Source organism: Gekko japonicus, unplaced genomic scaffold (genome assembly GCF_001447785.1).
Source record: "Gekko japonicus isolate JY-2015 unplaced genomic scaffold, Gekko_japonicus_V1.1 scaffold2388, whole genome shotgun sequence".
Taxonomy (NCBI): Eukaryota; Metazoa; Chordata; class Lepidosauria; order Squamata; family Gekkonidae; genus Gekko; species Gekko japonicus.
In genome coordinates, this window is record NW_015172079.1 from 54,421 (window position 1) to 66,495 (window position 12,075).

Genomic DNA, 12,075 nt, shown 5'->3' on the forward strand with positions numbered 1-12,075 from the left:
TCTTCTTCTTCTTCTTCTTCTTCTTCTTCTTCTTCTTCTTCTTCTTCTTCTTCTTCTTCTTCTTCTTCTTCTTCTTCTTCTTCTTCTTCTTCTTCTTCTTCTTCCCCTCTCTCTCTCTTCGTCTCCATCCCTCCTTGCTTTCCTTCCAGCGTCTTTCTCTTCCCTGACCGGCCTCCCTCTCCTTGCAGGGCGTGAAGGAGGTGACCCTCTTGGGGCAGAACGTCAACAGCTACCGAGACACCTCCGAGGTCCAGTTCCTCTCGGGGGCGCCCGCCCCCCTGAGCCGCGGCTTCAGCACCGTCTACAAACCCAAAGCGGGGGGCTTGCGCTTCGCGGCCCTCCTGGACCGGGTGTCCCTGGTTGACCCTGAAATGCGGATCCGCTTCACCTCCCCGCACCCCAAAGACTTCCCGGACGAGGTGCGTTTGGCCCAGGGCTGGCCGGCCATCTGTAGGAGGGCAGGGCTGGGTTCGGGTTTCCTCCAAGCAAACCGTGGCCAGCGGGTTGGGGCTCTGTGAACGACATCTCTCTCCCTGGCAGGTCTTCCAGCTCATGCGGGAAAGACCCAACCTCTGCAAGCAGATCCACCTCCCAGCTCAGAGTGGCAGCACCCGTGTCCTGGAGGCCATGCGGCGAGGGTGAGCGAGAGGCAGGGCCTGGCGGCCCCCTTGGAAAAGACAGCAGCATCTGCCTTGCTGGGCTCTTTTTATCAAGCCAGGGGTTAAAAAAGGGTTCTCGAGTTCTAAGAAGGTGGAAATATTCCATAACATAACGTTGCTCTTTTTTTTTTGCAGCTGCTGGTGTGACCTTGGGTCAGTCACAAGTTCTCTCAGAGCTGTTCTCTCAGGAGCAGTCCTCGAAAGAGCTCTCTCAGCCCCGCCTACCTCACAGGGTGTCTGTTGTGCGGAGGGGGAGGGAAAGGAGTTTGTCAGCCGCTCTGAGACTCCTTCGGGTAGGGCAGGGCGGGGTATAAATCCAATCTCCTCCTCCTCTTCTTCTTCCAAAACATGTAGTAGCCAAGCATGGAAGAAGAAGAAGGGGGGGGAGGAGGTGATGATGATGATTGGATCTATACCGCGCCCTTTACTCGGGAGTTTCAGAGCGGCACCCTGTGAGGTAGGTGGGTCTGAGAGAGCTCTTGACAGAAACTGCTCTTTTTCAAGGACACCTCTTATCAGAACTACGGCTTGCCCAATGTCATCCACATCAAAACAGCCACATTTTAGACAAGTCAGTTGCAGAGCCTTAATTACAGATGCTGAACTTCCTTCCCTTTTTCCAAATGCTTCCTAAATCTAAGTCCAAAAGTAGAAACCCGAACTTTTATCTCTGATGTCCCACAGTACTTACCTTTTGTAGGCATTCCAGCACTTTGGATGTGTATGCTTCCTGACATAGATAGGGTTGAAATGGGAAGTCCACAGTAATGCCGTTTAATTTATTTCATCTGATGCACCAGGATCTTTGCTGAAGATAGATCAAGATGGGTAGCCATGTTAGTCTGTCTGTAGCAGTAGAAAAGAGCCAGCGTCCAGGAGCGCCTTAAAGGCTAACAAAATTTGGGGCAGGGGAGGAGCTTCCGTGAGCCGCTGTTCACTTCTTCAGAGCTGTGACTCACAAAAGCTCCTCCCTTGCCATAAATTTTGCTGGTCTTTAAGGTGCTCCTGGAATCTTCCTGTTTTCTACGGCTCTTGGCCTCGCCTACCTTGCAAGTTTGTTGTTAAAATAAAATGGGGAAAGGAAAGGCATGCTCTGAACTCCTTGAAGGAGGAGTTGTGTTGGGTTGTGAGTGTACGGATTTCTGTGGCCACCTGTGCTCCGGCATCCGCATCGCGTGACTCTCCTTTCCCCTCGCAGGTACACCCGGGAGGCGTACTTGGAGTTGGTGCACCACATCCGAGCCTCCCTGCCAGGTAGACACCTCCTCTGCTTTGGATCTGCTCCCCTGTTGACTGCACCTTTGACAGACTGAGCCCGCAGGTTGGAGGGTTTTTCACCGAGAGAGGAACGGTGAAGATTAAAAGCGTTTGGCCTCCCTCACTCTGTGCACCTGTTGGGAAGGGGGACCCGACAGAGGCTTCACTGCAGAGTGGCATCCTGTATCTTTTCTCTTGTGCTTCTCCTGAGAACAAAGGCCTTTATCATTCTTAGCCATATACACGCTGAACAAGTAGAACAACAAGAAGAAGAGATTGGATTCATACCCGTCTCTTCACTACCCAACGGCGTCTCAGAGATTCTTACAAACTCCTTTCCCTTCCCCTCCCCACAGCAAACACCCTGTGAGGGAAGTGGGGCTGAGAGAGCTCTCCCGAGGACGGGCCTTGAGAGAACAGCTCTGAGAGAACTTGTGACTGACCCAAGGTCACACCAGCAGGTGCAAGTGGAGGAGTGGGGAATCAAACCCGGTTCTGCCAGATTAGAATCCGCGCACTTAACCACGACACCAAACCGGACCCTGTTGTTTATTGTCAGCTTGCTGATGCTTTATACTCTTGTGGCTGGCCAAGTCATATGCATAATGTAGTCTGTGTTTTAAGGCTTTGACATATTTATGATGAGCTGTCTCAGGTTTCATTCCAAAACTTACATTAATACGCATTCCTGGTTGCCTTCGAAACTTTAGGAAGCAGGGGGATTCTCCCATAGTATCATTCTTTGTATTATTACAAGGAAGAAGAAGAGGAGGATGAGGAGAGTGGATCTATACCCCAACTTCGCTACCCAAAGGAGTCTCAGAGCGGCTCACAAACTCCTTTCCCTTCCCCTCCCCACAACAGACACCCTGTGAGGTAGGTGGGGCTGAGAGAGCTCTTTCCAGGACTGCTCGTGAGAGAACAACTCTTATCAGAACTACGGCTTGCCCAAGGTTATCCAGCCAGGTGCAAGTGAAGGAGTGGGGAATCAAACCCGGTTTCTCAGATTAGAGTCTGCGCACTTAACCACTACACCAAACTGGCTCTCACTCAAAGAAGCCCTCCCACTGTTGCCCCCCCCCCCAAGCACCAAGAAGACAGAGCATCCCTTGCCCCAGACCAAGCGTTCCTACCTATACCTTGTGGCTAATAGCCATTGATGGACCTCTGCTCCATGTGTTTATCTAATTCCCTCTTGAAGCCGTCCATGTTTGGTTTGGTGTAGTGGTTAAGTGCACGGACTCTAATCTGGGAGAACCGGGTTTGATTCCCCACTCCTCCCCTTGCACCTGCTGGATGACCTTGGGCAAGCCATAGTTCTGGCACAGCTGTTCTTGGAAAAAAAAGAGTAATTTCTGTCAGCCCCACCTTGTGTGTTGGGGGAAGGGGAAGGGAAGGGAGTTTGTAAGCCGCTCTGAGACTCCTTTGGGTAGTGAAGGGCAGGGTATAAATCCAATCTCTTCTTCTTCTATTGCCTACTCAGACTGTCAGCAGTCCTCCAGGGTCTCAGGCAGATCTTTTAGCTGGAGATGCTGGGGATTGAACCTGGGAACTTCTGTATGCCAGGGAGAGGCTGTTCCACTGAGCCCCTTCCCATACTTCTCCAGGGTCTCAGGCGGAGGTCTTTCCCATCACCTACTGCTTGTTCCTTTTAACTGGAGACACCAGTGATTGAACCTGGGACCTTCTGCATGCAAGGCAGAGGCTCTTCCACTGAGCCACAGCCCCTCTTGACAGCTCTCCAGGGTCTCAGGCAGAGGTCTTTCCCATCATCTACTGCTTGGTCCTTTTTAACTGGAGATGCTGGAGATTGAACCTGGGACCTTCTGCATGCCAGGCAGAGGGTCTTCCACAGAGCCACAGCCCCTTCCCATAGCTCTCCAGGGTCTCAGGCAGAGGTCTTTCCCATCACCTCCTGCCTGGTCCTTTTAACTGGAGACACCAGTGATTGAACCTGGGACCTCCTGCGTGTCAAGCAGAGGCTCTTCCACTGAGCCACAGCCCCTTCCCATAGGTCTCCAGGGTCTCAGGCGGAGGTCTTTCCCATCACCTCCTGCCTGGTCCTTTTAGCTGGAGATGCCGGGGATTGAACCTGGGACCTCCTGCATGTCAAGCAGAGGTTCTTCCACTGAGCCACCCCTTCCCATAGGTCTCCAGGGTCTCAGGCGGAGGTCACCTACTGCCTGGTTCTTTTAGCTGGAGATGCCGGGGATTGAACCTGGGACCTTCTGCATGCCAGGCAGAGGCTCTCCCGCTGAGCCACAGACCTTCCATTCAAAGCAGTGTAAGGTGTCTCAGGAAGAAGGCCAGGGCCCACTCCCTTGGCTGGATGTGGATAATTCTGCTTCCCCCAGTCGGTGTTACCGCTGAGCTTTCTGTTTTCGTGCTTTTGGCAGGCGTCAGCCTCAGCAGTGATCTCATCGCCGGCTTCTGCGGGGAGACGGAGGCCGACCACCAGCAGACGATCTCTCTCTTGCGCCAGGTCCGCTACAACGTGGCCTTCATCTTTGCCTACAGCATGCGGCAGGTGAGGGCACCCGGTCCAGGTGAAATCCCCGGGGAGGGGAGTCTGGGGATGGCAAATGGGGTGAAGGGCCCAACAGTTGGCATTTGTTGGCCTCAGAGCTGGTTCTCCTGATCCAAGTACAGGAAAAAAGACCTGTTTATTAGCCTTGTGCATGGGAGCGGGCTTGGCGTCTTTACATTTTTGTCACTAATCCCAGAAGGGACTGTTTCTGTATTGGGTTGTTTTGTGTGGTTTTCTTTTGTTAATTGTTTCTTTCGTTGCTGTTGTTTTGTTTTCATAATTGGTTTCAGTGGAAGACACACTTCCTCCTCCTTTCCTCCGGTCTGTACCTACGTGGTTTCCACCCAAATTGACCAAAACCATAGGGGGCTGTAGTATTCCACCCGGACACCCAAATTTCACACAAATAGAATGAAGCCCCACCTCCCTTTTTTCAGGAATTCTTCTGGAGGGCCAACAACAGGGCAGAGAGGCCGAGGCCTTCATAATAACATCAAAAGAGCCCTGCCGGATCAGGCCAGTGGCCCACCTAGTCCAACCTCCTGTCTCCCACAGTGGCCACCCATTTCCTCTGGAGGGCCAACAACAGGGCATAGAGGCTGAGGCCTTCATAAGAACTTTAGAAGAGCCCTGCTGGACCAGACCAGTGAGGGTCCATATAGTCCAGCATCCTCTCTCACAGAGTGACCCACCAGTTCCCCTGGAGGGCTAACCGCAGGGCATAGAGGCCGAGGCCTTCATAAGAATATCAGAAGAGCCCTGCTGGGTCAGACCAGTGAGGGTCCATCTGGTCCAGCATCCTGTCTCACACAGTGGTCAACCAGTTCCTCTGGAGGGCCAACAACAGGGCACAGAGGCCGAGGCCTTCATAAGAACCTCAGAAGAGCCCTGCTGGGTCAGACCAGTGAGGGTCCATCTAGTCCAGCATCCTGTCTCACACAGGGGCCAACCAGTTCCCCTGGAGGGCCAGCAACAGGGCATAGAGGCTGAGGCCTTCATAAGAACCTAAGAAGAGCCCGGCTGAGTCAGACCAGTGAGGATCCATCTAGTCCGGCATTCTGTCTCACACAGGGGCCAACCAGTTCCCCTGGAGGGCCAACAACAGGGCACAGAGGCCGAGGCCTTCATAAGAACCTCAGAAGAGCCCTGCTGGGTCAGACCAGTGAGGGTCCATCTAGTCCAGCATCCTGTCTCACACAGTGGCCTTCCAGTTCCTCTGGAGGGTCAACAACAGGGCACAGAGGCCGAGGCCTTCATAAGAACCTAAGAAGAGCCCGGCTGAGTCAGACCAGTGAGGATCCATCTAGTCCGGCATTCTGTCTCACACAGGGGCCAACCAGTTCCCCTGGAGGGCCAGCAACAGGGCATAGAGGCCGAGGCCTTCATAAGAATATCAGAAGAGCCCTGCTGAGTCAGACCAGTGAGGGTCCATCTAGTCTGGCCTCCTGTCTCACACAGTGGTCAACCAGTTCCTCAGGAGGGCCAACAACAGGGCAGAGAGACCGAGGCCTTCATAAGAACCTCAGAAGAGCCCGGCTGAGTCAGACCAGTGAGGGTCCATCTGGTCCAGCATCCTGTCTCACACAGTGGCCATCCAGTTCCTCTGGAGGGCCAACAACAGGGCACAGAGGCAAAGGCCTTCATAAGAACATCAGAAGAGCCCTGCTGGATCAGACCAGGGAGGGTCCATCTCTGGTCCAGCATCTTGTCTCCCACAGTGGCAAACCAGTTCCCCTAGAGGGCCAGCAACAGGGCAGAGAGGCCGAGGCCTTCATAAGAACATCAGAAGAGCCCTGCTGGATCAGACCAGGGAGGGTCTATCTAGTCCAGCATCCTGTCCCACACAGTGGCCAGCCAGTTCCCCTGGAAGGCCAACAACAGGGCAGAGAGGCCGAGGCCTTCATAAGAACATCAGAAGAGCCCTGCTGGATCAGACCAGGGAGGGTCCATCTCTGGTCCAGCATCTTGTCTCCCACAGTGGCAAACCAGTTCCCCTAGAGGGCCAGCAACAGGGCAGAGAGGCCGAGGCCTTCATAAGAACACCAGAAGAGCCCTGCTGGATCAGACCAGTGAGGGTCCATCTAGTCCGGCCTCCTGTCTCACACAGCGGCCAACCAGTTCCCCTGGAGGGCCAACAACAGGGCAGAGAGGCCGAGGCCTTCATAAGAACATCAGAAGAGCCCTGCTGGATCAGACCAGGGAGGGTCCATCTCTGGTCCAGCATCTTGTCTCCCACAGTGGCAAACCAGTTCCCCTAGAGGGCCAGCAACAGGGCAGAGAGGCCGAGGCCTTCATAAGAACACCAGAAGAGCCCTGCTGGATCAGACCAGTGAGGGTCCATCTAGTCCAGCATCCCGTCTCACACAGTGACCAGCCACTGAGCCTGAAGAACAGTAACGTGAGGAAGAGGCAGGCTGACCAGGCAGAGGCATTTGGTGGCACAAGGAGGGTTTGAGCCATCTGGGCGGGCAGGTGGGCAGCAGACGGAGGGCCGTGATCTAGATTTGCTTGGATAAGGGATGAGGTCAGGAGAGCAGCTGGTAAGCAGGGGTGTGCAGACTGCCCGGGAACAGTTGTCCCAGGGGGGCAGACCTTGGATCTAGAGAGGAAGGCAGAGTCACAGATTCATAGAATCATAGAGCTGGAAGGGACCTCTGGGGTCATCTACTCCTACCCCCTGCACAGTGCAAGGGATTCACAAATGCCCCCCCCCCCCCCCCCCCCCCCGGGACCGCTGTTCCACGCCCAGGAGATGGCGAAAACCCCACCCCATATCGTCAGGATTGGAGCACCTTACGCGTGTGTGTAATCCTAGTAGCTGCGGCTTGCAGTCAGTTGAGAAAGCGCAAAGTCTCTCTCTGTCTCTCCGCTTCCTCCAAGGAACACGGGTGCTCTCGCTATGCCTTTATTAGGTAAATGCTGGCTGCCTAGTAAAAGAGAAGCCAATAAGGGGCAGAGACTGCAATAACAAAGAACGCAATGAATGAAAATCCTGGTGTTTCTCCCCCCCCCATCCCATTATTGGCTATTTAGACGGAGAATTTGTTTTCATAGAATCGTAGAATGTTAGGGTTGGAAGGGACCTTGCAGGTCATCTAGTCCAACCCCCTGCACTCTGCAGGAGCACAGCCGAAAGATAGCCCTGCAACATCCCCGAAAGATGGTCGTCCAGCCTCCGCTTGAAAACGTCCAGCGAAGGAGCATCCACCACCTCCTGAGGCAGACTGTTCCACTGCTCAACCACTCTTACCGTTAGGAAGTCTCTCCTGATATTCAGCCAGTATCGACTCCTTTGTAATTCCCACCCATTAGATCTCTAGGCTTGCAATCCGGAGCAAGAGAGAATAGATCCGTTCCGTCTTCTACATGACAGCCCTTCAGATATTTGTAGACTGCGATCCTGCCCCCTCGAAGCCTTCTCTTTCCCAGGCTAAACATGCCCAACTCTTTCAGCCTTTCCTTGTAAGACTTGGATTCCAACCCTCTCACCATGCCAAAGGTCCCAAGTTCAAATCCCGGCATCTCCAGTTACAAAACAGGTGGCAGGTGATGAGAAAGACCTCTGCCTGAGACCCTGTTTTAATTGTTGTTAATTGTTGTTTTAATGATATTGCACCGAGTTTGTCGTGAACTGCCCTGAGCCTGTTTACGGGGAGGGTGGTATACAAATCAAATAAATAAATCAAACTATTATGATTATTATTAATAACAACAACAACAACAACAATATCATAGAATGTTAGAGTTGGAAGGGGCCTTGCAGGTCATCTAGTCCAACCCCCTGCACTCTGCAGGAGCATAGCCGTAAGAGAGCCCTACAACATACCCAAAAGAGGGTCGTCCAGCCTCCGCTTGAAAACATCCAGCGAAGGAGCATCGACCAACTCCTGAGGCAGTCTGTGTTCCAGTTCTCAACTACCCTTACAGTTAGGAACTTTCTCCTGATATTTAGCCGGTAATGTCTCCCTTGTAATCTCCACCCATTAGATCTAGTCTTGCAATCTGGAGCAAGAGAGAATAGATCCTCTCCATCTTCCACATGACAGCCCTTCAGATACTTGAAGACTGCAATCCTGTCCCCTCTCAGCCTTCTCTTTCGCAGGCTAAACATTGCCTATTAATTACTGTAAATGCGAAACACCCCTGTCCGGAGGGGGAGGGTCCTTCTTGCAGGGAGCCTTCACCTCTCCTTCGTGGGCCTTTCTCCCCTAGAAAACCCGGGCGTTTCACCGGCTGCAGGATGACGTGCCGTCGGAAGTGAAGGTCCAGCGGTTGAAGGAGCTCATGGCCGTGTTCCGGGAGGAGGCTGCCTCCGCCAATGCGGCTGCCGTGGGTCATACACAAGTGGTCTTGGTGGAGGGGGTGAGTATCCCGTTGAGCACGGGAAGCTGCCTTGCCCCAGTGGGGGTCCCTCTGGCTCAGTACTGCCTCGATCGGAGCAGGAGCGGCTCTTTGGTGTGGTGGTTAAGGGCGCGGACTCTACTCTGGGAGAACCGGGTTTGATTCCCCACTCCTCCACTTGCACCTGGCTGGATGACCTTGGGCAAGCCACAGTTCTGGTAAGAGCTGTCCTTGAAAAAAAGAGCCATTTCTGTCCGAGCTCTCTCAGCCCCGCCTACCTCGCAGGGCGTCTGTGGTGGGGAGGGGAAGGGAAAGGAGTTTGTAAGCCGCCCCGAGACTCCTCTGGGTAGTAAAGGGCGGTGTATAAATCCAGTCTCCTCATCCAATCTCCTACACCAGTTTGGTGTAGTGGTTAAGTGTGCGGACTCTAATCTGGGAGAACTGGGTTTGATTCCCCACTCCTCCACTTGCACCTGCTGATGTGACCTTGGGTCAGTCACAAGCTCTGGCACAGCTGTCCTTGAAAAAGAGCAGTTTCTGCCAGAGCTCTCTCAGCCCCACCTGCCTCACAGGCTGTCTGTTGTGGGGAGGGGAAGGGAAAGGAGACTGTAAGTCGCTCTGAGACTCAAAGTGAAGGGCGGGGGGTAAATCTAATCTCTTCTCCTTCTTCTTCACCTGGCTGGATGACGTTGGGCAAGCCGTAGCACTGAGAAGAGCTGTTCTTGAAAAAAGAGCAGTTTCTGTCAAGAGCTCTCTCAGCCCCACCGACCTCACACCTACTCAGCCCCACGTACTACTACCACTACTACTACTACTACTACTTCTTTGCCAGTTATGTGTAGTGGTTAAGTGTGTGGACTCTAATTTGGGAGGACTGGGTTTGATTCCCCACTCCTCCACATGCAGCTGCTGGATGACCTTGGGTCAGTCACAAGCTCTCTCAGTGCTGTTCTCTCAAGGACAGTTCTCTCAGAGCTCTCTCAGCCCCACCTACCTCACAGGGTGTCTATTGTGGGGAGGGGAAGGGAAAGGAGTTTGTAAGCCGCTCTGAGACTCCTACTGAAGAGCGGGGGATAGATCCACTCTCCTCCTCCTCTTCTCGTCTCTCTTCTTCTCTCTTCTTCTCTCTTCTTCTCTCTTCTTCTCTCTTCTTCTCTCTTCTTCTCTCTTCTTCTCTCTTCGTTTTCTTTCAGAGCTGTTCTCTCAAGGACAGTCCTCGAAAGAGCTCTCTCAGCCCCACCTACCTCACAGGGTGTCTGTTGTGGGGAGGGGAAGGGAAAGGAGTTCTTAAGTCGCTCTGAGACTCTGACTGAAGGGCAAGGGGAATAATTCCAATCTCCTCCTCTTCTCCTTCTTTCTTCTTCTTTCAGAGCTGTTCTCTCCAGAGCAGTCCTCGAAAGAGCTCCCTCAGCCCCACCCACCTCTCAGGGTGTCTGTTGTGGGGAGGGGAAGGGAAAGGAGATTGTCAGCCGCTCTGAGACTCCTTCGGGTAGTGAAGGGCCATGGGGTATAAACCCAGTCTCTTCTTCTTCTAGTTTCCAATTGCATAGCTGGAATTTTTTTGGAGGATGGGAACTGCAGAAGTGCCTAATTCTTGGGCACAGATGGACAGGAATGTAGGCTGGGTGTGTGTGTGTTGTGTGTTGTGTGTTCTGGGTCAGGAGTGGCTCATGTCCAACCCTGGCGAGAGGCAGCCATGTCACTCCACCCCCACCAATGTTCCCTCTAAGCTGTGGAGTCATGTGAGCAAAAATCCTGCTTTGTGAGCTCCTGGCATTAAAGTGGTGAGCGAGCGGTTTGGCTCCTGCATCAATCAGTTTGCTCTGGAGCCTTCCTTCCTGAGCAAAGACGAAAATGTGTGAGCCGGAGGCTAAAAAACTGTGAGCTAGCTCACACTCACTCAGCTTAGCGGGAACACTGACCCCCACCCAGTGGTTCCTTCATCTGTCTGATTGTCTTGAGGAGAGGCCACGGTGAATCAGCTCCTGTCTGGCTGGCCTGTCTGGCCGAGTGCCCTGGGAATGCTTGAATGTTCCCTGCTGGTCCGAAGCTGACCCCCTCCCCCCTTTGCTCCTCCAGCCCAGCAGGCGCTCCCCTTCCGACCTGTGCGGCAGGAATGATGGCAACATCAAAGTGATCTTCCCTGACGTCGAGATCGACGGCGGCTCCGGGCCCGGATCTGCAGCGAAAGCCAAGCCAGGAGACTACGTCCTGGTGGAGGTGATCTGCCCCTTGGTTGATTCGTCCCTTCGTTCAGGGACTGGTCCTGGGGACCCTTGTCTGGGCATCAATTCGTGCCGTGTCCACATGGGGCGTGACCAGGGCAGAATGAATCGTAGAAGCACAGAGTTCGAAGGGTCCCTAGAGGCCATCTAGTCCCGCCCCCTGCTCAGTGCAGGATCAGCCTAGCGCAGGGGTGTCGAACTCACTGGAAGTGTGTTATTTAATTGTGTTTGTCTGTGACACAAGGCCCAGCCCAACCAGGTCTCATTTATGTCAGATGCAGCCCTCATAACAAATGAGTTCGACACCCCTGGCCTAGAGCATCCCTGACAAGCACTTATCCAGCCTCTGCTTGAAGACTGCTGGGGAGGGGGAGCTCACCACCTCCCGAGGCAGCTGATTCCACTGCTGCACAGTTTGGTGTACTGGTTAAGTGTGCAGACTCTAATCTGGGAGAACCGGGTTGGAGCCTGATCCAACATTAGCTTCTCTTATGTTCTTATAAGAGGGAATTGGATGAACATATGGAGCAGAGGTCCATCAGTGGCTCTTAGCCACAAGGGGATAGATAGGAACTCTCAGTCTGGGGCAAGTGATGCTCTGTCTTCTTGGTGCTTTGGGCGGGGACGGGGGGCAACAGTGGGAGGGCTCCTAGTGTCCTGGCCCCACGGCTGGACCTCCTGAGGGCACCTGGTGTTTTTGCCCACTGTGTGACACAGAGTGTTGGACTGGAGGGGCCTTTGACCTGATCCAACATTGGCTTCTCTTATGTTCTTCTATGGAGCAGAGGTCCATCAGTGGCTCTTAGCCACAAGGGGATAGATAGGAACTCTCAGTCTGGGGCAAGTGATGCTCTGTCTTCTTGGTGCTTTGGGCGGGGGGGGGGGGGGAACAGAGGGGGGGTATGAGATGCACCCTCCCCACAAGTTTAGAGATTAGACTACTGTAACCCTCTCTACATGGGGCTGCCTTTGTCGCAAGTTCAGAAGCTGCAGTTAGTGCAGAATGCTGCCGCCAGGCTCCTGATGGGTCTCCCTGGATGGGAGCACATCTGGCCTGCCCTGAAGG

At 53.7% G+C, this 12,075-nt stretch overlaps 1 protein-coding gene across 1 annotated transcript in view; it reads left to right on the forward strand.

Annotated features, from left to right (window-relative positions):
* Positions 1-12,075, forward strand: part of CDK5RAP1 (CDK5 regulatory subunit associated protein 1) — a 34,350-nt gene that overhangs the window by 20,224 nt on the left and 2,051 nt on the right. Inside the window, exons 8-13 of the mRNA XM_015420886.1 lie at positions 189-419; positions 541-638; positions 1,858-1,913; positions 4,313-4,443; positions 8,656-8,805; positions 10,864-11,004. Coding sequence (XP_015276372.1) covers positions 189-419; positions 541-638; positions 1,858-1,913; positions 4,313-4,443; positions 8,656-8,805; positions 10,864-11,004 — 807 coding nt within the window. The remainder of the gene's footprint in view (positions 1-188; positions 420-540; positions 639-1,857; positions 1,914-4,312; positions 4,444-8,655; positions 8,806-10,863; positions 11,005-12,075) is intronic.